Below are 23,152 nucleotides of genomic sequence, written 5' to 3'. Positions count from 1 at the left end.
TGTGCTTCCCACTTTATAAAAACAGAAATGCCTAATTTCACACAAGGTCAATCTTGATAGGCAGAATGCAAAGTAGAGACATTGTTTAGCAAATAAGCTGCATATGAATTCAGATTTCATCACTCTGTAGATAATTTCTTACTATAACTGGTCTTGTTCTGCTTCTGCACTACTGCTATTTAATTTAAGCACATCACTGTAAATCCACAAACATGTTTTCCTTTTGGATAAAATGCATTTGACAAGGGAGCATTTTGTGAATACAAGCAATTTGGCCTTATTTGTTTGAAAGTATTAACATAAAGTCACTGAACAGAATTGTTATTCTGATTAATTTAGAATTCACAAAAACCAATAAGATGTGTCCTTGTTTGTTAACTAACAATCCCCAGCCCTGAATTAACCATTAAGCAAAATAAGCATGTGTTTAGGGCACTAGGTGGAGGAGGGCGCCACAGAGATTTTTTCCCCCTAGTTATCATGCCCTTAACTCTTTCACTCGTTCAGCCAAACAAGCAAATCTCCTTGTAGTTTAGTTGGAGTGTTTCTAAGATGATATAAATTGTCTCAGCCTATTTAGGTTATTCTAACTGTGACTAGACCAACTCAGAGGTCCAAGGCTACCTTTTGGAAGCAATCAGCTTCTCCACACATTATTTATTAAACTATCGGAAATACCATAAAGCATATTCTGATTTCAGTGGCATTGTATGACATGCCCCAGAACAAGACAAAAAAGACATAGATTTGCCAAACATTATTATTTGCAATGTACATACCTATGCAAATGTTCAAATAATGGTTGTAGTTTACATAGAACTTTAAAATACATCATCCCCTTTTGTGGGGAAGATATGACCTGGGAACAGGTGATAGTTAGTGATAAATGACTGTGAGTCTCCTTCTCTTCCTCTTTAAAGTAATTGGATTTGGACTGGGAACACTTCAAACAGAGGCTATATTCAAATAGAAGGCCATCCCTCCTTAGCGTAGAAGACATAGCTACAGTAAGGTATTTATAGTATCTTGCTTTAGAATTCACAGGAATTCCAAACATGAGTGGCCCAAATGCCTGTCAGCTTGAATATTTTATTTGATTTATTTGACTTATTTGATTTATTTATATGGGTGCCCATCTCAGAGAAGCAACTCTGGGCAGCTAACAATACATAAAAACAACATTAAAAACATCAACAAAGCATTAAAAACCTACAGGGTTGCCAAAAACAAACCCCATAGGCACTCAACAATGTAATAACATCTCGTCTAGTGGGCCATCTAGCTTCCTTACCCCCATGCCCTGGAGCATATCCATGTCCTAAGTGTTTTATGAAAGGCTGACAGGGTTAGGGCCAATGTAATCTTGGAGAGTATGGTGTTCCAAAGGGTAGGCACTGTGACAAAAAAGGATCATTTCCTAGATCCCATTAGATGACATTATTTAACTTAAGGGACCCAGAGCATGCCATCCCTGTTAGACCAAGGGGTATGGGTAGAAACAACCAGGGAAAGTCAATTCCACAAATAACCCAGCCCCATGCCATGGAGGGTTTCATAGATGACAATCAGCACCTTGAATTCTACCTGGAAGCACACTGGGAACCAATGCAGCTAGCAGAGCAGAGGTGTAACACATGATACTGAGGCATGCCTATAACTGCCTGTACCACCACTTTCTGGACTAGTTGCAGCTTCTGAATGCTCTTCAAGGACAATCCCATGTAGAGCACATTGCAATAATCCACTCAGGAGGTAACTAAGGCATGAGTGACTGTGAGCAGTATCTCACTTGTACAACTTTGTTTTGTGCCACTGGTTGTTGTACAAAAGCACTCCTAGCCATGACTGCCACTTGCTCTTAAAACAGGAGCATAAGTCCAGAAGGATCCCCAGATTGTGCACTGGTTCTGTTTGAGGTAGTGCAAACCCATCCAGAACCAAAGATAAAAAGACACTGGATCCAGGGGGATCTAAAATCCAGAGCCACAGTCTTGCCAGGGTTGAGGTGAAGCCTGTTTTTCTCCACCCAACCCCCCACAGAATCTCTGTGGCATCATTTGGTCAGCCAGAGATGTAGAACTGGGAATCTTCAACATACTGATGATGCCTCACCCCATGTTGTTGGATGACCTCACCCAATGTATTCATCTAGATGTTAAATAGGAATGGGGAGAGCATTGACTGTTGACTGTACCTCCCACTCCTAATCCCTGAAGCTAGTTGACAAGGACACCATGATCAATTATAACGAAAGCCCCCAAAGATCAAGGAGAGCCAAGATGGATGCACCACCTCCATCCCACTCTTACCAGAGGTCATCCACAAGTCTGATAAACACAATTTTTGGCCCTATGGGGGCCTGACTGAAAAAGGTCCAGATAATCCAGGTAATATAATACCTACAAGATGTTAAGAATGTAAAATAATGTCACAAATTCGACTGGGAGGTGATTTGTACATTTTGCTCCCATACCACTTTGCAGCAGCACAAATGTTGGTATCAAGCAAAATCTTGCTAGCATTGAACTTTCCCTGACCAAAGCACTGCAAAAAAAGAAAGGGGGAAGGGAGTGAAAAGAAGGTAGATTGCTGATAATTGCACTAAAACAGGGGTAGTTGTATTTTTTAAAATATTATTGGAGAAATCTATGTTTAAGATTTTTACATCAAGAAAATATATACAGTATTTCAAAGAATAAAAGTAAAGCTACTTATGTTAAAAATTTCCTGTGAGATGGGTGGCTATATAAATTTGACAAATAAATAAATAAAAAGTTTTCCTAGACAATTTGCTTAAACAGCTGTGCACATTAGAGGAGGATGTGTACCATGATTTAGTAGATGTTGTGACTATAGATACTTATAAAACCTATTTTTTAAAAAATCGATACTTCCCCCCTCCCATTTGACTTGAATAGTATCCTATTGATGTTGTCAGTAAAATGGATGTGGTATTTGCTGTCTACACGTTCATGTTGGATAAAGTAGCTATAGAACTATAGATGTTCCAAGCATGTTACAAATTTTTAGCATGCACAAAAAAAAAGGGGGATTAAGTGGATAATTCCATAAATTGATTACAAGGAACTGATCCAAAGTCAGTATTCCAATCCTTGGAAAAATAGGATTCCTCTATCAGAAGCATACCTACACATCTCAATTATTCCATCTCACTGGGATAGCCACTGTACATGTTTCCTAAAGCACATGCAATTCTGATTTAGGGCAATATTATTTGTATTCATGTCATTTTTTTTTAATTTTGTCACCATAGAATTGTATCTCTGTATCCTTTGGATTGTACATAAGGAGTTAATGTGTTTAGAAGCACATGTTTAAGAGAATAAATAATTATACTGTGATAGATGATAGGGTTCTGAACATGATGTCAACATAAGCATTCACAGGGCATTCTTTGAGAAGCCTGGAAACTTCCATCACATTCCAATGTTTTTCTTCTCTGAACATCAACATTCATTCTTCCCTTCATGCCATTGTCTTTCTGAATTATAAGAGTATGTGGGAATGCATTGAAAATGCTCAGGGAAGTACTCCATGCCTTTTTTTTTACTCTAAATAACAATTGTGTTACTGTTTGACCAGGACTTGATCAATTAGGGTATTTTTAAAAAACATTTTTATTGTTAATTATTGTTTTCATGGGTTTTTGTCTGAGGTAAAATAGGACTTCTCCCAAAGAGAAGTTAATTTTCAAGATGATGTAATCTTATAATTATGTGGGGGCATGGTTGTTCAGAGGATAATGATTGCCATCATGCCTTGTCAAGAACCATTTTATATTCATTCAAACTGAGTTTTCTGAAAAAATTATTTAAGATAATAAACTTCATACATTAAGCAATTAAAATATGATTTTAAAAAAATAGCCTAATGTAAATTAATTTCATTTTGCATTTTATGTCCCTCTCACAAAGTGTCATGCATTGCAAGAACACAGCCGAATGTCAATTACTTGTATAATAAAAATAGAGACAATTAATCTTCTTCTATATGGAGCTGGTACTCCAGTGAAATATTTTGCTATGCATTCTAAGCAACTGTTTCATGAAATTAACTTTCACTAAGTTGAGAGGAATTAAGAAGACAATCAGTTGTGTTACTGGAGATCAGATTCTGAACTTTTTTGTGTTCTCCACAGCAGTCCTAACAGACTGCTAATTTGATAGGGATCTAATGCACTGAAGGAAAGCATTAATTTTGCTCTACCCTGCAGTTTCTTTGGTTTAAATATTCCTAAGCACTGAAACTGTGTAGAAAGGCAAAGAAGAGACAATCCAAACATCAAAATAAGCTAAAAGTGCCAATTACCAAAGACAAGTGGAACTTTGATAAAGTTTTTCAACATAATATTGAATGTTCCTAGCACATTAACATTTATTTCTGTTTCAAAAGAACATACAAGTGTCACACCTGATGAAAACTTTATCAAAATATAGTGAAAAAACTGAAATAAACTTTCATTTAATTTTGGCAATTATTTGTGGGTCATCTGAGTTATCCTTAAAAGAAAGAAGCTTTACTTTCCTAGTTGTGGCTAAGTAGCAGTTTAGGAGGGAAAACGTTAGTGTTACACTAATAATGTTGAGAAAGGATGAGTGCTTCCTCCCAGGGCCACATTATCTGCCCCTGTTTTGTTTAGCAATCCAATTTTGACTTGAAATAAAAGGGGAGAAAAAGTTAGGGAATCACATCATGGATGTTCCCTGGTGCCTCTCTTTGAGGCTATAGATAAGACTAGACCTGGCATTAACTGCATCCTTGGAAGAGTATTAGAATATATTAGGCAATTATAATTTTGCAAATATTAAAAGCAATGCAATTTAACAGTGGAGTGGATTCTTCTCCTGCAGCACATTTTGCACAGCCCTCTGACGGATGTTTCAAACAAATTATAACAATTTGTAATATTTTTTTTAAAAAAACTCCTAACACTTATGAAATTTTACAGATACCAGAAGGCTTACGAATGTAGTAATTGGCATCCAACTCCATCTGTCACTGTTCTCTTCAATCAATGTATTGTGAGTTTAATTTCCTACTCGAGCTATAGTAGTGTGTATAGTATGAAGAACTACAACTGGTGATGAGGGAGTTGCAAACATATGTGAGAATCCCTTCAGGATGGTAGGAGAAGAGAGAAATTTATAATCTCTGTGTATATCAAAGACTGCCTCTTGTTTGCAGTTGTCTATCAGTGGAGAGCATTTTTTTCACCAAGGAAGATGTGGAAATCCGTATATAGCAGCAGCAGCAACACAAATTCTTTAGTTTGCATAAAGAATATGACCCACAGGCCATAGATTTTTAGATTCTGTCTATAAAAGCTCCATGAGGTAAGATGAGAAAATAAAATGTATTATCCTCAGGGCATTGTGTATGTCTGCTTAAAATTTATCCTCAGCTATACTATACTACAAATGCAAGATTAGTGGTTTATTGACTCTGGCAAGTTTTACAGTCATCCATATTAGGGTTTTTAATATACAACATTTTATGTGATGGGGCAGGATTAACAACAGCAGCAGTCTTTTGTTTATCATTGATAAACAAACACGTTTTAATTTCAAGAGAGACTGTTGATGTTTCTGTTTTAGTCTCTGGTAATGAGCCTTTTAATAAAGCAGCATATGACTAGACATTATGACAGATGATGACCAAAATGTATAGACTGATTGCAAAAAGAAAAAAAATAGTTAAAACAACTCAGAACTGGAATGTTCCCAAATTCAAAAGGAAATCATAAAGGAGATAATGTTTAGATGCACACCCATTTGAGACTGATGCACAGGTTCATCCTGCACTCAAAGAACAGGTGGCAACTGTGGCCAGGAAGGTCTTTGTGCCCATTCCTAGAGTGGAAAGCCTTTAGATAGTCACTTGTGCCTTAGTCACCTCACGGACTGTACCTGGGGCTGCTCTTGAAGACCACTCATAAACTACAGCTGGTCCAAAATGCAGTGGTTTGGGCAGCAACAGGGGTGCCTTGTTATGTCCATGTGTCATTGCTGCTTCACAAGCTGCACTGGTGGGCACTTCACTTCCAGATGCAATTCAAGTGCTGGTTATCACTTTTAAGATTTTCATGGCATTGGGCATGGTTATTGAAGGGACTGCTTGTCTCCAATAGTTTCTGCCCACCCAGTAAGATTGGGTGTGTCCTTTCAGTGAAATAATGTAAAGAGTAGATGTATAGGAACCTAGACTGTGCACCTTCTCTGTTGCAGTGACTGCCTTCTGGAATTGCATCCCCTCCTCACCCCCACCCTAGAGATCCCTATAACTCCCACTCTGCAGCTGATCTCAAGTCTCTGAAAACTTGGCTCTGCTCCCAGGCTTGGGGTGCAGGTAGCTATCAAGCCTCTGGTAGTTTTCTTTTGATGTATTAGATTGTTTGTTCCAGAGGTACTGTACATGTCTTTTTTCTTTCATTTTACTATTTCCAGTTTTAGACATGTAACCACACAGAGTTGGGCAGCCTCTAAGCCAAATAGAAATAAGTGTTTTTATTAACACATGTTCGTCTGAGTTTGCAAGAGATGCAATAGGATTCCTTTGGTTTGAGAATTATACAGTTCAGTTCTACATAGTACCTGTCTAACTGAATTCATTTGGTTTACATTCACTTGTGTTTCAGATTACAGTACATATAATCAAGGGCTAATTCATTTTCAGAGGAATGTTAGCAGTGAACAGTCAGTGTGGAAATTCCAATCCATGGGCCCACTAGCAGTTTAGGGAGGCTTCACTGCATCTCCTGAAACCTCTTCTCTTTCCTTCTCAAGTCTTTCATTCCCACTTCTTATTCCTGCAGGAAACAGGGAAAACTCTTCTGCCTAAATAGCAGCTGCTTGGTGATAAGAACTCTTCCCTTCCTTGCAAAGCTTCAAAATAGCTCCATGGAGGACAATGGAAGTTATTTTAAAAGCTCATTGCTGTGAAGATTGACCCACCGCATCCCTCAAAAAAATCATCCCACAATTGCAATGTGGCTGCAATTATTTAATCTCCATTTATATCAGTCTTAGATTCTTTTAGGGTAACTTCTCTATGGACTAATAAGTTTGAATCCTAACCTTTCACTCCATGAGTGGAAGAGTTTGTGTTTGTGAAAAAAGAGTTGTGCTTCAAGGTGAAATCCTCTTCAGAGGGGCCTTTCTAGAAGCACAATACTTTTTGAATTTTGTTGAAATGATGAACTGAACAGTTCAGATTCAAGCCAAAATCAGTATGATTGAATGTTGGAGTTTTCTCTGCTCTTTCAAAATGTATCCTGAATGAAGTAAGGATTTTAACCAATATTACTGGATTGAGAAAATATAGATATTGTGCCCTTGATTCCCTAAGATGGGTTGCACTTTTAGGCATTCAAGGCCTAAGCAAGAAAGAAGTGTGTTTAACAAGAGATTTTTTAAAGGTTTTAATTCATCCAGAAGACCAGAAAAGCTGACTTTACATGGACAATTTGACATGCATCTCATCTACATGCAATTTTATACAGTATATACTTTCCATTTTCTACTATAAGGTCTGCTTTTCAATGTCATAATCTAGCCAAATTAATCTTTCTCCTCTGCATATCTGGCTTTCACTGAAATCTCCTGTTTTTTTAACCATTTCTTGATGTCTATTCCTGCATCATTTCAGCTTTTACATCCTACTTTGAAGGGGAACTTAAAAATCTCCGTGCTCAGATGTGATGGGCACCTGTAGTTTAAATAACCTGAAAAACCCTATTAAAAAAATAGTTGCAACAAGTGTATGAATGCATATTGAAAGCAGTGGAAATTAGCATTTGATACCTATCAAATTGAATTGTAATGCTTCCTTCAGTCTCTAAACATTATTTGCTAAGATATGATAGGATGGTTTATTTTCAACATATATATTTTACCTAGGGCAGTGTTTCTTAACGTGTGGTCTGAAGGCCCCTGGAGGTCTCCAAAGACCCCCTCATGTGTCCTCAAAATCAAAATTATTTGCCAGATATTAAAGATATTTGCAAAAATGTAAAATGCTGTCACTCTTTTTATTATTATTTTTATTTGTAAAAAAATATATAGGGTTTTTCATGAAAAAATTATTTATGTTAATATCTAATGGGTTTAATATTGCCATTTTTACATGATTCAATAAATAAATATTCTATGAATGTGTCAGTTTTAATTTTTAATACAGTAAATATCAAGAAATATAGCCCATACAGACAGAAGCCCTTTGGGGGTCCTCCATAATTTTAAAAAAGTGGGAAGAGCTCCTGAGAGCAAAAAAATTAAGAAACTGGCCTAGGGTACTTTCATTTTGGCATAAGTTGTTACTTCCTATTTCCAAAATTACTAGTCATTAGTAATTAGATTTATGTATAACTTTCTTTCCTATTTATACACCATCCAAGTCAGCTTTATTGTTAATGGCTGTTTTTTTGGAGTATCTTGTATAAACATGACACAAGTGTTAAGTGATCAAATTTTAGGGGTGATCCAAATAGAAATGACAGCCATCTGGAAGTCAGTTACTAATGTGTCATGGCAAATTGATATGGGTATATATTTATCTCACTTTGAAAGGTTAACTCATTGTTTTGGGAAATTGGAGTCCAGACTACAATGATATGTTTTATTTATTTATTAGATTTATATCTTATTTTTGTACTCTGGGACATGCTCAAAGTATCTATCAATATTTGTGGATATTTGGTTTATTAATTGCTCTACCATTGAACATCTGGAGACCCATCTTTTAGAAAGATTTCTTCTGGATTGCTTTAGAATGTGTTTTATGTCAAACAGATTTATTTTGGTATAGTTCCTTTTCTAAATTAAATTTATAAAAAAGGAAATGGGGAATCTTCACTGAAGCCAAATGAAGCAGAAGTAACATTTAAAAAAGAGGATGTTGACTTGCAATTTATTCCCAGTCCAGAAATATCTATCTATCTATCTATCTATCTATCTATCTATCTATCTATCTATCTATCTATCTATCTCTATCATATCTATCTGTCTCAAACCAAGATCATGATGTCAGAATATCTTAAGAATTGCCATTGAATTCCTTGTGCCTGGCCAAGGCCCCTAAGAGCAGCCTTCAGAGGCTATGGGTATAACAGCCTTATTGCCCCCTGGTGGTTGGAGCCAACAAAGCAGTGTCAGATGAAATCCACATCAAGGCTTGGCCTCAGGCAAGATGTATACAGCTTACTCTGAAAAGGCAGATGACAAGAAAAATCAAGGAAACCCTGTCCTTTCCAGTGTTCTAGGTTTATACTGAATTTGCACATCAGGCAATTTACATAAGTCCAGAGGGGAGGAATGCTACTCATTTAATACAAACTCAGGCTTGCAAAACTTATAGCATCTTGGCTGGCCAGGTGTTATTACTGAGCTACTGCCATAAATAACACCTCCTTTTTATTTAGAGTGATAAAACCTATGGTGGATAGGGATTACTATCTCATTGGGTTAAAATTTGGTTCGAGCCAAGATGCACATTTATTCTGCAAAAATAATATTTAAGGGCAATTAATTTTTTATTAAGACATCAGCAAGGAAAAATCTCAGAAACCCTCCGCCATATATACACATAGATACATATATACACACAAATAGACATACACAGGTGTAGACATAGACACGGGGGTGGGAGGGGGGAGAAATATTTAATCTTCAACAAATATTTTAACAGTCCAGAGCCTAGAATGGAGCCCAGCAATGAACTATTTGACACTTCCTTTCAGTGTGGTATGGAGCCATTGACATGCACATATTGGGTGTGTTTTTTCTACCAGTGCTGCATCCATCTAATGGTAGCATAGTTTAGCCCACATTTTGCCATCTTATTTACTAGGATATCATGGGAGCTTTGTCAAATGCTTTGGTGAAGCCAAGGTATACTATGTCCAACACATTTCTGTGGTCAGCTAAATTGGACAGTCTTTCCCAAAAGAGATATAATAGTAATTGATGTGAAAAAGTAAGATGACATTGTTGATCCTTTAAATATGGGATCAGTGTAAACATTTCATTGCCAGTCTTCCTGTCCACAAGTTTACACAACAGTACAACCATGAGAGCCAGTTTCGTGTAGTGGTTAAGGCATCAGGCCAGAAACCGGAAGACCATGAGTTCTAGTCCCACCTTAGGCATGAAGCCAGCTGGGTGACCTTGGGCCAGTCACTCTCTCTCAGCTCTAGGAAGGAGGCAATGGCAAACCTCTTCTGAAAAACCTTGCCAAGAAAACCACAGGGACTTGTCCAAGCAATCTCCAAGAAATGAGAGAATGGATTAAAAAAAACAACAACCATAAGGAAGAGTGTGTCTCTATAATATGCATTTTAAGCCCATAGCACATGTAAGAATAGACTTTATATCCTGTAAGCACACTGTTGTGCTATTACTCAGATAATTAGATTCTGGAATCAGGAGTGTCTAGAGTGAGTAAGGGCATAACAAATCTATTCAATAATAAATAAATCTCACACATGCACACCCCCATATTGGTGAGGTTTCATCAGAGAAGAATAATGCCGCAATTAGTGTACATTATGTGATAAGTTCATTGCTACATGAATAGTTTTTGCAATAGTGTCCTGGCACGTTCTTAGTAATAATTATTTTTAATTGCACAAAATAGTGCTGCAGTTCAGATGGCATGCGTACCATATATTTCAACAGGAGTTGAGAATCATGGATGGAATTGCTCTGCCACATTATTTCTCACAATATTATATGATGCAGACTTACAGAAATGTTGCTGCAAGTGCATCATGAGCAGTTGGACCATTGTTCTGGGATCTGCTTTGGCACTACTGCCTCTTCTGCATGATTCTTCCTATACAAATACTCAGAAGTAATATTTAATGCACCAGGTCTCACTGCAATCTAAAATGGCTGCCCCAGATGGAGTTGAATGATTGTTCCAATTGCAGTCTTAGCACAACAGGGGAGAACATAGCCAGCAGGTGAACTAAATAAATTAAAACAAATGTAACAGTTGATGAAAGGATGAGGCTGAATGAGCCTTCAGTACTGGAATTTTGTAGCAAGGGAGTACACAGACACTGAGGATATAAACCTTTGCATTTTAAATAAAAATTCAATGTTCACAAAATTGAAGGCGTTTTTAATACTGCTGAAGCCCCAAGCAATTACATGAAATAGATGGCTACTTTTATAGGTTCATGCCATAGTCACAGCAACAAGAAGTGAGCACATTTCTATGGAACATGGTTCTCTAATAGATTTATACCAGATTGTATTATTACCAGATTATTTATTAATATATTATTTATTCATTAATATATATATATATATATATATATATATATATATATATTAATAGATTTTTATTATATTATTGTCTTTATTATGGATGTTACTGTGTTATTATTGGTACGTGACAAGACATACTGTCAAATTGCTAAACAATTAACTTGAAGTAGAATTAGGATGAACAGCCTGCAGAGGATATAGCATTTGTACAGGTCCAAAGTAGTATTTATCTACTAGCGGGGAGCTGCATTAATCCCCAAAGAAATCAATTCAATAAAACTGAAGTACTGGAAAGAAAAACAGAATGATTGGAAACACTGTAGATGTTTGGCCTGGAGAAGAGAAGATTGCAGGGAGACAGGATAGCTGTATTCAAATATCTAAACAGCTGACAGGTTTAATATTGGGAAGGAGTGTTCAGTGTTCTTCAAGAAGACAGGACAAGAAACAATGGGTTTAAATTACAAGTAAATAGGTTTCTGTTGGACATCAGGAAACATTTTCTGGTAGTAAGAGCAATTCAGCAATAGAACAGGCTGCCTTGGCAGGAGGTGATTGGCAGAATGGGAATCTCCTTCACTGGAGGTGTTTCATCAGAGGCTGGATGACGACTTGTAGGGGATGCTGTAGTGGTGGATTCTTGAATTGGAAAGGGAGTTAGACTAGGTGATCTCGAAGCCCCTTACATGTTATGATTCTGTGAAGGTGCTATGAAGATGCTATGGAAAACCTGAATATTTAAAAAGATGACCTGAGGACCACAGTTCTTGGTAATGGGGTAAGTTTTAAATATAAGTATGTGCACTATACTATGGAACTTAAGATACATAAGCACAGTTATAGATACAATTATAAATCTATTACATCTGAATGTAAAGTGACAAAACAGGGCTCTTTGATAACTTTTCAGAATCCCAATTTGGAATCCTGTCACCTTCGACAAGTATTATACAGTAGTTCATTCCAGTCATAGGAACAGGGCAGTTTTTAATGGAGCTGGACTATTGTGTGAATGTGCTAAGTGTGTCGTACAACTAAAGTTAATGAGGTATGGCTAGTATGTAGTAAGACTTGTTCCTGTGCACCTAACATTATATGAACTTTATCCTAGAACAGAAGAGAATCCAAACAAATGTATTCCTGGCTGAGAATTTGATCCACTATTCTGAAACTGGCCAAATAAATTTAGCTGAACCATTTATGGTTTTTTTTTAAATCTGGGAAGAAGCCCAGCATTTAATATCAATAGAACGGAGTGACTTTTAAAATCAGTAGCAGAACAGGGAAAAAACAATGCCCAGGAAGAACACTACTGAAGCAGCCTGCTCTGATCTATTGTTCTGCAAGTTTTTTGAATTTATATATCCCCCTATATTGGCTAAGGATGATGGGAAATATAGTCTAATGCATCTTGATAATACCATGTTTGAAGGCTGTATTAGATAATAAAGATAACAGGTAATAGCCCATTGTTTCTTCATTGTACTTCCCCTGTATTGCTTTAGCAGGTAAATACGAGTTTCAGAGTTAACTCCCACATTCCAGATAAATAAAAGCTTAGCTGTGTACAAAGAGGAAGCATATGCTTCTATGCAATTTGTATTGTGTTACATACAATTTGTATTGTGTTACATCTCTGGAAAGCAAGTAATTAGACAATCAATACTTTGTCATCCTCTGAGATGCAGAATTATCAAGGCAACTGGTTCCATGTAAGCATATAATGGGCAACATCACTTCCTTCCTTGCAGTAGTTGTGAGCTCCAGCTGAGAGCATTAAAGAACAGCAACTGCTACTGAGTGAGATCATAGTTGCAAACCTGAACCCTTGACTCTACACAGGGAGGTTCAAAAAGAAAGCAGGGGGTGGGTGATTGTGTAGCCTTTGTGGAAGATAGGAAAATGCTTTAAGAGCTGAACCATCTAATACCTTGAAAACTTAGAACCAGATTTATACACAAGCTGAGAAATAAATTGCACCTCTCTTAGATCAAATAGAACTTGTGAAGATCCAGTTAAATCAAATCACAAAGCATTAATTCTGGTGTTCTGCTTTATAACTCATAGCTTCTCTCGTATATGGTTCTGTGAATTACTTTGCACCTTAGAAAAGATATGCACTCTAGAAACTATAGAATTCCCAGGATTCTTTTGGGGGAATACCACAGGTAACTTGAATATAACTAGGTTTCTTGTAAGCCACCCAATTCCCTATGACTCTGGGCAGCTCACAACAATAAAAGAAATTATGATAAAATCAATTAAAAGATAAAAAATAAAGATAAAAGGTAGCAAGCGTGATAACGTGAGGGGTCTCACTCTCCCTCGCCAAAGGCCTGGGTGAAGCATATGTAAAGACTGGCTTTTAAGCATCTATCCAGCTATTCCAAAAGACAACAATTTTATCAGCAGCCACAGTGGCAGGAGTATATGTGTGCATGTGTGTCAAAAATGGCAGAACAAGGGAAGTGTTATCAGTGATGCAAGCCCCGCCCCCTTTGTACACGCATGCAGGGTCAGTGCACATATAAAAGAGACAGAGCTTAAATCATCACACTGCTTCTGTCATCTTGCTGTTTTTGATCTCCCCTTCCAGATGCTGATAAATTCCAGCATATCTTGTGTCTTCCAAATAGGCTCATTGTACAATTCCCAGAATTTCTAGCCAATGTGGCCATTTTTGGAATTCTGGGAGCTCTAGTCCCAATATATCTGGAGAGCACTAGGTAGAGAAAGATTGGTTTAGAATATATAAAAAATAGTGTACGTTTGGTGAAACCAAAATTGCCATATGATTGATTGATATAAAGAACAGAAAAGACATAGATACAGGATCATATAGAAGTAACAAGATGCACTTGGGCTAAATTAATCACATATATCTCATTTACTCCAGATTTGTTTTCTTCTTTTAATTTATACATTATTTAGTTTATTTGTAATTGTAGACAGATCATTTGGAAAATACATAGAATTCAAGGGGGATAATTAAAAAGTTGTTCTGAATATATACTCAAAAATATATTTTGTGAACACTGAAATAGCATGATAAATTTAACTAGTCATGTTATTATGCAAACTTAATTATTCTCTTTGGCTTGGCTCCAGAGTCAGTCTTCTGTGAACAGGAGTGTTTCTTCCATCCACAGAAAATTTCCAATCCAGTAGAACTTTTCTGCTGATATGATGAGGAAGGAAGCAATTTTCATTGTTTCCCAACCTCTACAGTCCCCTATCTTTTTTCTGGCCCTAAACTTGTATTTGGGAAGGTTAAAGGACTCTCCAGAACAACAATGAGGTAAGACTGGAGGTTGCAGAGGGAGCAAAAATCTGACAATTATTGCTCCCTCCCATTATGGTAATGAAAGCATTCCAATCATAGCTTTGCTGGGGATGATCCCACCAGTTCAGTAAAGCTCTGGATCCAAAACATTATTTTATCAGTATGCTAGGCTTTGCAATGGTTTTGCTTGACTGTTTATTTTTTTTGTTTTTAAAGAGGTCTGTTGTGAAGTTTTCCATACATTTCCCCAAATAGGGGATTTCTTCAAAATCATTTTTATGATGAATAGTTGAAAGTATCCAGGTAGAGGCTAAAAATACAGGTTGCCTGCCCTTACTTCCTTTGAACTTATATGTTCCTTTCTAGACCTTCATTTATTGAATGGGCCTTAGGTTGGAGCCACACTAAAGCAAGATTTATTCCACTCCATTAAGAAGACTTTTCTACTCAGTCCCTTGTGATAACCATTCCCCAAATTAGGTGGTGAAACTAGCAGAGTAGGATCAGAGGCACCTGTGTAAATGCAGAGGATAGCATAGTCCTTCATTTTCTAATTTAATTGTTGTTGCTGCTGCTGCTGCTGCTGTTATAGTTCTTTGATATATTGGGTGCTTCCCATCATCAAATGGAAAGTGTCTTGTGTGGAAATATGACTTAAGCCTTAGACATAATCCTTTTCAGTGTTAGGTTTTTGGGAAGGAAGAAGATAGTTTATCAAGAATACAGATGGATTCAGGCAACAATAGGTGGCACAATTTTTCAGGAGCTGCTGCTGCTGTGCATCCTAAGCAAATTTCATTAGGACTTTCCTAGTGCAGTGTAACACTTAGGGGAATAGCAGTCAAGCAAAGCAAAGGTGATTCTTAATGAAATTATACAAGGAAAAAACTTTGACTTGAAAATAAAAAGATTTTTTTTAAAAAAAATCCTGTGTTAATCTATTAAAATTGCAATTATAAACAACTTTAAGTCTTCCCCTCATCCTGTTTTTATAATATGTTTCTTGAGATACCCTAATCTCTCTCATCCTTCACATGTGCAATGCAGTGGTTAAATCAAGAGCAAAAATTATTCTGCATCATTTCACAGTTTGCCTGTAATCTTAATGGTTGATCTGAGGCAAGCCTAGCTTATAGGGAAGCACTGATATAATGTTAGTATACAGTACTAAGTGTACCATTTCACTTAAATAGAGGAAGACCATTTAAATAAATGGAACAACCTGGTTGTCTTCCAAGTTTCATCATTAATGCATCAAAGTCACATAACAAATTGACTGATTTGATTGCATTTTCATGTCTTTCTCAAGGCCTTTGAGATTTACATGGGAAGTAACTACATATATTTTAGGCAACCCATACAATATGAGAGATATATGTGAACCAACTATAGGAGAAATGGTTTTGGAAGAGAAAGCTATGCCACAAAAACAACATGCAAATTAGGCCTTTGCTCATTTGAAACCAATAACCATTTAACCAATGGATTTTATTAGATTCTGCAGAGCCAGGGCTGCTTCTCCTCCTGTTTTCCTTTGGGTTACCAAACACACCATTACCATCACTGGAGAGAATGGCAGAATTGATGTCCAGAGCAGTACAGTGGAGAAAACTAGACCACAAACATCCAGGTTATATAGGCAGACCTTTGCACATGCCCAAAGGAGCATCCTGAATTGTGTCTAACGATATTAAACTACTTTCTAGATCTCTATCCACTCATCCAGCCAGTTTCTGTGCCTACAGGAAGACTGGAACTCATGGTTTTCCAGTTTGTAGTCCAGTACCTTAACCACCAAACTGATTCTCTAGGAATTATCTAAGCTTAATAAGTTGGACATGAGTGTGCCTCATAGATTATATTATTTTCTTAAGTAAAAAAAAAATCTTGTATCTTCTTCCTTCTTCTCTACTGGCTGAGGTTTATGTAATTCACAATGGACTGGGTTTGAATTTTAAATATGGTGGCAATCAAATAAGCTCTGCTAGATCTAGCCATTACATCCTGAAAACAGTAGCCTTCAACCAAACTATCAGGCTGTTGCCCAGTACTTTCCATGCTTAGTCCAGCCATATTAAGCATCCCTCTGAATTGATAATAACACTGGTTTTTTTGTGTTAAGCCATATCAGTTTCCCTTAAACTAGCATCTTCTTGAATATTTAATCACCTCTGATAAATGTATTTCATTTGTGCTTGAACAGCAAGATAAAGTAAAACAATATTCAGGAGAACAAATACAATGAATGTGTGAGGTTCATCAGTGGCAGATACATTTGGTGGTAGTAGTTTCCAAATTTTTAATAAATAGACAATAGTTTTATAGGTGAATGACTTCTAGGGCTATGCCTTGTTTATGGGCTGGCCTTGAAAATATTTATAATGCCAAATGATGAACTCCCAGGGCATTGAAGGGCAAGTGATGCACTGTGGGTTGGGATGGTATACATTTTGAAGAAAAAAAGGGCCAGTGCATAAGGACTGCAGTTTACAGTAATGGCCATGAAATAACAGGGAAGTCCAAAGCAGGTGGTTCAAAAGGAGAGGGAAAGGGATGGTATTTGAAGGCAAAACCTTTCACTCCTCCACTCCGGGAATGAAAGTAAGAGAGTTTGCTGTTCCTGGCAAAGTCCTCCCACTAGTGCACAGGCAGAAGCTTAGGCAATATGTGAATAGCTGCATAAGACGCCTGGCAATGAACCTGAGGTGGGCTGGAGGAATTATTTATGCAGAGGCATGCAAGGGAAAAGAAAATACCGTTTTGATATACAGTACACAAAATAAGTGATAGCGATTTTGAGTTCTCTCAAAGCCCCCCTCAAATGTCTTTAATTCACATGAACACAAGATTCATCTTGCTCTCTCTTCACTACCCCACCCCCACTCCTGCCTCGCTCTTTTTCTCCGCACAAGGAAAACGTGGGTTGATACCATTTTATTGTTCAGCTGGGGAAGATTTGAGCAGGAGCTTTTGTCTTTAAATGGCTAATCTAATCAGGGATAGGTGGTTTTTAAAAAGCAAAACCCAGAAGGTTGATGGTGGGTTGAGCAAAAGATCCCTTGATACTTCCAACCGCCCCTCTCCCCCACCCCCCACTCCCATATACCCCTGGACTGAAAGGGGAGGGGAGGGGAGGGGAGGGGAGGGGAGGGGAGGGGAGGGGAGGGATGAAATCGAGTTGGACAGGGGGAAGTCTGGAGGGCGACCGGGTGTCTCTTTGAAGATGAGGTGCCCTGATGAAATCCACCCCACTGCTAGAGGCGAGGCAAAAAAAAAAAAAAAAAAAAGGAAGAGTTGGAGGAGGAATGCTGTTGCCGGTTTCCAGGGTGAAATCCTCAGGGTTGAACGTTAAAACCAACAAGAACAAAATCTCTACCTTAACAGCAGCAACGAACGTAGCAAGCAGAAAAGGAAGACCTAGAATCGGCCAATCTAAAATCAGTGTTAATCAGGCAGATATTTCACAGCCATCTGCATTTAAATTGCACACACATCCACAAGAGAGAGAAAGGTTATAGCCTCAGATAAACGTGAAGCCAGACCCAGGCAGAGATGGTATGTACTGGGGGAGAGGGAATGCCACAAGGGGCTTTTGTTTTATTCCCCCCGCGATGAGTTTTTGCAGTGATCTGAGCTGTTAGAAAGCGGCGGACAGCGGCGAAAGCTTCCGCTTCTTTCGCTAGCAGAAAGGACTCTGAAGCTGGATGTGGCTTCAGCACCAAGAGCTTTGGACAGCTCACTGCGTTCGGCAGAGCTGCCTGCTTGCCTCTGCCCCCCTCCCACGCCGTCCCTACTCCCCCCCCCCGCATTACTGTACAGCTGGAGATGCATCTAAATTAAGTCCTATTCAACAACAAGTAGATCTCTTCTGTCCGGGAACCCACACTAGACTCTGCTCTCAATTAAACTGCCTTTTTTCTTCACGCAATTGACCGCCAGCCGTAATTATCCCGGTTTTCTCTCCCTTTCTCCTCCTCCTCTGTCTCTCTCCCTCCCTCTCTCTTCTTGCAGGAACGACTCTTTGGGAACCTGGTCCACCCAGGGATGTAAAACTGTGCTTACCGATGCATCCCATACGAAATGCTTATGTGATCGTCTCTCTACCTTCGCCATTTTGGCTCAGCAACCTAGAGAAATAGTAAGTAACAAAGGAGGGGAGGGAAAATAAAAACCCTGAGTTTAATGGAAAGGCTGGGAGGATGTTTTAATGCATTCAGTATTAACTCCAGAGATATTTCAGTAGCCTGTATTCAGGAATTGTATCACTGCTGCAGGTCAGAAAGAGACTGGGTCTTCTCCCTCAGTAGCTTACAGTTTATGGAAATGAATTACAGATTTTGCCATATAAACAACTACTGTCAGTTTCAGATGTGGAGCAGCTCCTATTTGTAAAGAAGAAACTTAGCAACTGAATAGATTACATTTGAGAATAAATTAATAAAATAGGAATGGGCGAGATATTTATTATCATTAGCGCCAGTAGAATAAGGAACCTAGCCACTCTTGTTAAACAGATTGCAGTTGTGCATTTTCAGTACAGGGAATATATATTGTTTGTTGACACTTATGAGAGGCAATTCTATATGCATGAAACAAGAAAAGTAAATGTAAAATAACTAAAAATAACTATTTATGGAATAAGTTAAAAAAAACAACCCTGCCTATTAAAATAGATTTTAAAGTACCTGGGCAACCTAAGGGAAAGACTGTTAAGTGTACAGTCAGCAATCATCTTACCTGTAACCTAGATGCGTCTGACTGAAATAAACTCAAAATCCATTTTAAGCAATACGTTTTATATTGCCTGGATGACACATCATATCTAGATAAAATGTAACTTACACTGGAGCCTTTAGTCTTTTCAGCAGCACATTGCTAAATCAAGTAGTGTATCTCTGAAAACTTCTTGGTTTAATTGTTTAATTAGCCAATACCATATACATTTTGCAGTTTAAAAAAAACTGATTAAAGAGGGTAGAGGTGTGTGGCGGGGTATGAGGTATATTTGATTGCATTAAAAAAGGCTTTTCTTCCTCAAGGTCATTTATTTACCACTGGTAAAGATATTAAACATAAGGACTTTTTGTTTGTTTATTTAGAGGTCCAGATTTTTCAATTACTAAATCATTTTGTTAATTTCTCCCATTGGTGTTTCTTTTATCCATTTAAAGACACAAGAAAAATGAATGCTGACTTTAAAGCAAAGTTATTGTACAGTCAAAAAGTTTGGTCATAAGTATCAGATAAGGAACTGGATGGCATTTAATTTGTCAAAATAAGGCAATGCTTAGCACATTGCTTTCTAAATACTTTGGCTATCAAGGGAAAAGGTAATTCCAGTATGTGTTGTTGTTTTTCTAAAGGTAAGAAACTGTAATGGCAATATATATAATGGCCTCCTATGAAACTGTTGATATCACTAGCCTTGTTTCAAAGAAACAAAACTATGTCTTTGTTTGGTGAGTGAAACTGGCCAGTGGTGATACTATTCAAGGGCAACAGAGTAGGCATTAACTTGGTATTCTGAAATCCCTGGGCCTTAAAAGCATTACAGTCTCAAATTGAGGCTAAAGTAGAGAGGAATGGCTGCTTATTGGTGATACCATTGAGGTGAAATAGCTGTGTACCAAGTTAGATTTGTAACATCTTTTTTTTTATCCTTATGCTGTGGTTATTGGAACATGGTTTCCTCTGATAGATATTTGTTATGATCCACAGATCATGGAATCATCTGGTGCTCCCTCAGTAACCCTTATAGTAGGCAGTGGCCTTTCATGCTTGGCTTTGATCACCCTAGCAGTTGTCTATGCAGCACTATGGAGGTATGTAATTGATATGTCGCTTTGTAAAACCACTGTAGAAGCTTTTCTACTCTAAGCCAAAGAAACAGTATGTCTCTCTTATATAAGGTTTGTTAATTAGGCATTGGAATATGCAGATAATTCTGTTTAAGATGTTAAGTTTTGTTGTTAAGGTGGTCCTACTCTTGATTTTCTCTTCTCACTGGCATTAAAGATGGCAGTTCTGATCAAAATATCTTTGTGAGTGCTGAAGTTGTAATGCACATTTAAATTTCCATCATATTCCATTTCATTTCTATGAAGATGTATATGTGTACCTTTCCCCTCAGTTGAGAGCTCTGATCTGTGACTGTCATTCACTATGGTAAATAAAACAATTGAGTGACAAGTACTCCAAGAACTTCAGTATTTCCACTAATGTAACCCTAGTTCCTGTTGATTCAGTAGCACAATATTTCTTATCTATAACAGGCCCTCAGTAAGTTCTGTCTTTGGACCACTGAATGTATTCAATTTTGTCTTAACATAGAGCTCTCTGAATGCTCCCATGAATACATGAGTACAGAGAATGCCTTACACAATCTGAGATACCCCATAGTGATTTCCACACATCAACAGCAATTGTGGGGATGAAGATTTTTTTGTATAGAAGTTCACTAACTGAATGCATCCTCAATTATCATCTGAGATGAAATTGATTGTATGTGCTATCCTTAAGTCACATTCACACATGAAAGCAAGGGAAAAATCCCAGTTTGAGGGAGATTATCTTTTGCAATCTAGAAGAAAAAAATAAAGTAACCATTGAATGGAAAAAATGATACTGAATTATGCTTACAGATTATTCTTTCCCATGATATCTGAACAAGTAGATGCTTCATACAATTATTAAACAGTCAGAAGAAACAGAACACTTCAGAACTAGTTTATTATTAATCAGTACTATATATTGATGCATGACACTGAGGAAACAAATACATGAATACATCTACATACATTAAAATGTATAGGTGAACACACAAATATAATTTTATCAGAAGCTAAATGCACATAATAAGCATAACAGCATTAGCTTGAGAAAACTGTAAAACACTATTACTTCTATGCCTTGATATTTAGAAGAACTGTCCAGGACAATGTGGATGACTTCTGTGGAGTTATACACTAGTTGTGGTCCAAATGGCTGTAAAACTGAATAATAAATACTGTATGGTGTGTCTATGACTGTACATTCTGGCTCTGTTAGTGTAAAAATGAAACTAATGTGAAACTGGGAGTAGGGGTACAGTACTAGAATGACCAGATGGAGGAAAGTGGGTTAAAATCAGTGGAGGGGAAAAAAAAAAAAAAGTTATCTTGGGAGGTCCCCTGAAAGGAACATTGCCAAGGTCCTTTTAAGATACAGAAGTGGCCCATCATGTCTACAATAAATTGATTTGATTTCCTACTTCTGTAAAATTACTCATTATGTTCTTTAGTAACCATGTAGCAAAATTGCTTATCTGGCAATGATTCTTATTAAAAGACTTGTAAATCTGAAATTATTGATTGAGCAAATCAAATGGTAACATAGTTCCCTGATAAAAACAAATTTTGTAACAGCTTCAGGATACACTCAGCTTGGTATATTACAAAATAAATTTTCCAACAAAAATGAAATCTTTTATCATTCAGAATTAATGTAGGATTTGCATAATTTGGAATTTGGTCAAATGTGTTTGTATACATAAACCACAATATCCAATGTGCAGTATCAAGGTGGTTTAAAAGATATTTTACTGAACTATGAGAATAAATTATATTTCTTAGTATATTTATTTTATAAAGCATAGCATTTCAGAGAATTTTCTACTGTAAGTAGACTCTCTGTGAACCTCTGCAGCATTTTAGGAGCAGATATCTTGGGTCAAAAATATGCATGAGTGGAAGCTTGCTTGTGCAACAGAACTATTCTACTTCTTTCTAGTATAAATTTGAGTGTCCATTATCCTCTAAAACAGTTTGGGATGAGGCATGTGGCTGCAGTAGAAGGTGGAGTTTGTGAAAATCAGGCAGATACCTTACAGAGAAGCACAGTTTACAGAGCTTAATTTGTAAACTTTTGCTTGATTGACCAAGCAGTAAGTTCTGCTAACAAATATAAACTATATCTATAAATATATTACTATAATTTTTGAGGCTGTGCTTACTCCAGGCTCGGTTTTTGGAGGTGATTTGAAACTTCAACCCTCACCAGAAAAAAAAATCCTATCAAGATTTGTAACTTATTGGAATAATTATCAGATGGGATGAAGGTGCATACCTTTCATAATATATTTACAAACACATACAAAATATTATCAAGTTCCTTTTAAAGTGAACGACAAAGCCATGACTGTCGGTCAAGTGAATGAGTTGGTATTATTTTCTAAAAATTAAGTTTGTGCAACATTTATTATTCAGCAATGGAATGAATTACCTTGTCTAGTGTTGGTATACTTTGTAAAACATAATTTAGCAATACTTTAGTTAGTGAACCAAATCTAGCCCAACAATATTCCATTTCGAATCAGAATAATCCATTTCTATACAAACATTAATTATAGCTCTGTTAATCATATGAACATCCACTCAGATATCCCTGCTACATCTGTGGGCATAATCCTCCAGTAATGTCCACTATACTGTATGTCTCATGGGAATGAGTGGGACATGAGGAAATTCACAATTCCTAGTGAATTCAATTAATAGTCATTTCCATATGGCATCTGTAAAAATAATTCCCAGGGTACTGCAACCAC

At 37.1% G+C, this 23,152-nt stretch overlaps 1 protein-coding gene across 1 annotated transcript in view; it reads left to right on the top strand.

The window, feature by feature from the left end:
- The window catches only part of ADGRB3 (adhesion G protein-coupled receptor B3), a 503,112-nt gene that overhangs the window by 352,503 nt on the left and 127,457 nt on the right, over positions 1 to 23,152 (top strand). The window contains exons 17-18 of the mRNA XM_063313173.1: positions 18,583 to 18,709; positions 20,290 to 20,393. Of these exons, the coding sequence (XP_063169243.1) occupies positions 18,583 to 18,709; positions 20,290 to 20,393 (231 nt within the window). The remainder of the gene's footprint in view (positions 1 to 18,582; positions 18,710 to 20,289; positions 20,394 to 23,152) is intronic.

This window comes from Candoia aspera, chromosome 1 (assembly GCF_035149785.1).
Source record: "Candoia aspera isolate rCanAsp1 chromosome 1, rCanAsp1.hap2, whole genome shotgun sequence".
NCBI classification, from domain to species: Eukaryota; Metazoa; Chordata; class Lepidosauria; order Squamata; family Boidae; genus Candoia; species Candoia aspera.
This window is presented reverse-complemented; position numbering and strand designations above follow the sequence as displayed.